The sequence below is a fragment of the Xyrauchen texanus genome, chromosome 24 (assembly GCF_025860055.1).
Source record: "Xyrauchen texanus isolate HMW12.3.18 chromosome 24, RBS_HiC_50CHRs, whole genome shotgun sequence".
Classification (NCBI taxonomy): Eukaryota; Metazoa; Chordata; class Actinopteri; order Cypriniformes; family Catostomidae; genus Xyrauchen; species Xyrauchen texanus.
In genome coordinates, this window is record NC_068299.1 from 2,636,270 (window position 1) to 2,637,500 (window position 1,231).

General features: G+C 43.9%; 1 protein-coding gene across 1 annotated transcript in view; it reads left to right on the forward strand.

Annotated features, from left to right (window-relative positions):
- Positions 1-676, forward strand: part of egln1a (egl-9 family hypoxia-inducible factor 1a) — a 30,813-nt gene extending 30,137 nt beyond the window's left edge. Inside the window, exon 5 of the mRNA XM_052089592.1 lies at positions 1-676. This exon is cut by the window's left edge and continues 14 nt beyond it. Within this exon, the coding sequence (XP_051945552.1) occupies positions 1-42 (42 nt within the window). The 3' untranslated portion in view covers positions 43-676.
- Positions 677-1,231: the final 555 nt, after the last annotated feature.

Here is a 1,231-nt window from a genome sequence, read left to right on the forward strand (position 1 = left end):
GGAGTAAAGGTGGAGCTGAACAAGCCGTCTGAACCGAGCTAATCAAATATCCCGTAATCCGTTTCCCCGTGATGTGGTCTGTGGAAAAAGGAGGAGAGAGAGAGAGAGAGAGAGAGTTGGGAACAGCTGCCGGTGTCCACGATGCAGCAAGAGAAGATGCGGAAAATTCATTGATCTTCAACCACATAGTTCCCACAAAACCAACAAACATTGAATATGGCGTGCTTATTGTTTTGTGTGCTTCTCATGTGACTTGTCACAGTGCTTCAAAGGATTTAATTTTGAGGTTAAGAGCAGAAAGAAATCAGTTTTGTTACCGGAATGCGTTTTCTGCATTTAGACCTGATCTTTGAGGATCAGGCTGCATCTACGCTTGTTTATTTTTCTGTCACTGCACAAGAGCAGTGCAAGTGTAACCGGCCATGCTTGACCCGCTCCGAGCGGGATTCGAACCGGGGTATCTTGCATGGGAGGTGGGCGTGCTAACAAGGAGGTTAAAGGCTACATCCCTTAGCATCATTCGCTAGTGCGCCTCTTGAGGCTAGGGGAGTGAGGTTTACAAACTGCACAGCTACCTACCAGCTATCTACCGTTACACAAGCCCAGTACTAAAAGCCACAGTCTGTCATAATGTACAGTACATACACGTTATTGTGTACGTTTATCAAAATAAAAAGGCTGTTTGAATTTTAGACATTGTCGATGTGTATTTTTGGTGTTTTTTAACATTTGCAATTGCACTGGTCAGAACAATAACATGTCCTTGCGGTCAGTGATGGAAGCCGTTCTGTAACTTCCACTGAATTAGACACACCCTCTTTCCAAAACTCTAGATAGAGCGAATCTCAATGCTCACAGGTGACGAAAATAAAGTAAATATGCAATTTGATGTCAGCAAACTCAAACTGAACTGACGTTGTACAGGTACCGCTATGACATTGGTTGTCAAAAGCATTGTTAGCAAAATGGCGTTCTAACTCCACAGACTGACGCTCTCAGCTTCCTGCTGCCTATATATGGGCTGCCACTTGAACGCACAGAATGATTCACAGGCAGAAAACGCCTCACCGTCTTCTGATTGGCTAAACAGAAAATCTTTCCATATTTTTTTCCTGTGATTTACAAAGTCTGTTAACCACCTAGCAACCACCCAGAACACTAGCATTTGCCTAGCAACACCCTAATAACCACAAAAACACCCTAGCGACAAAGAACACCCTAGCAACAGCTT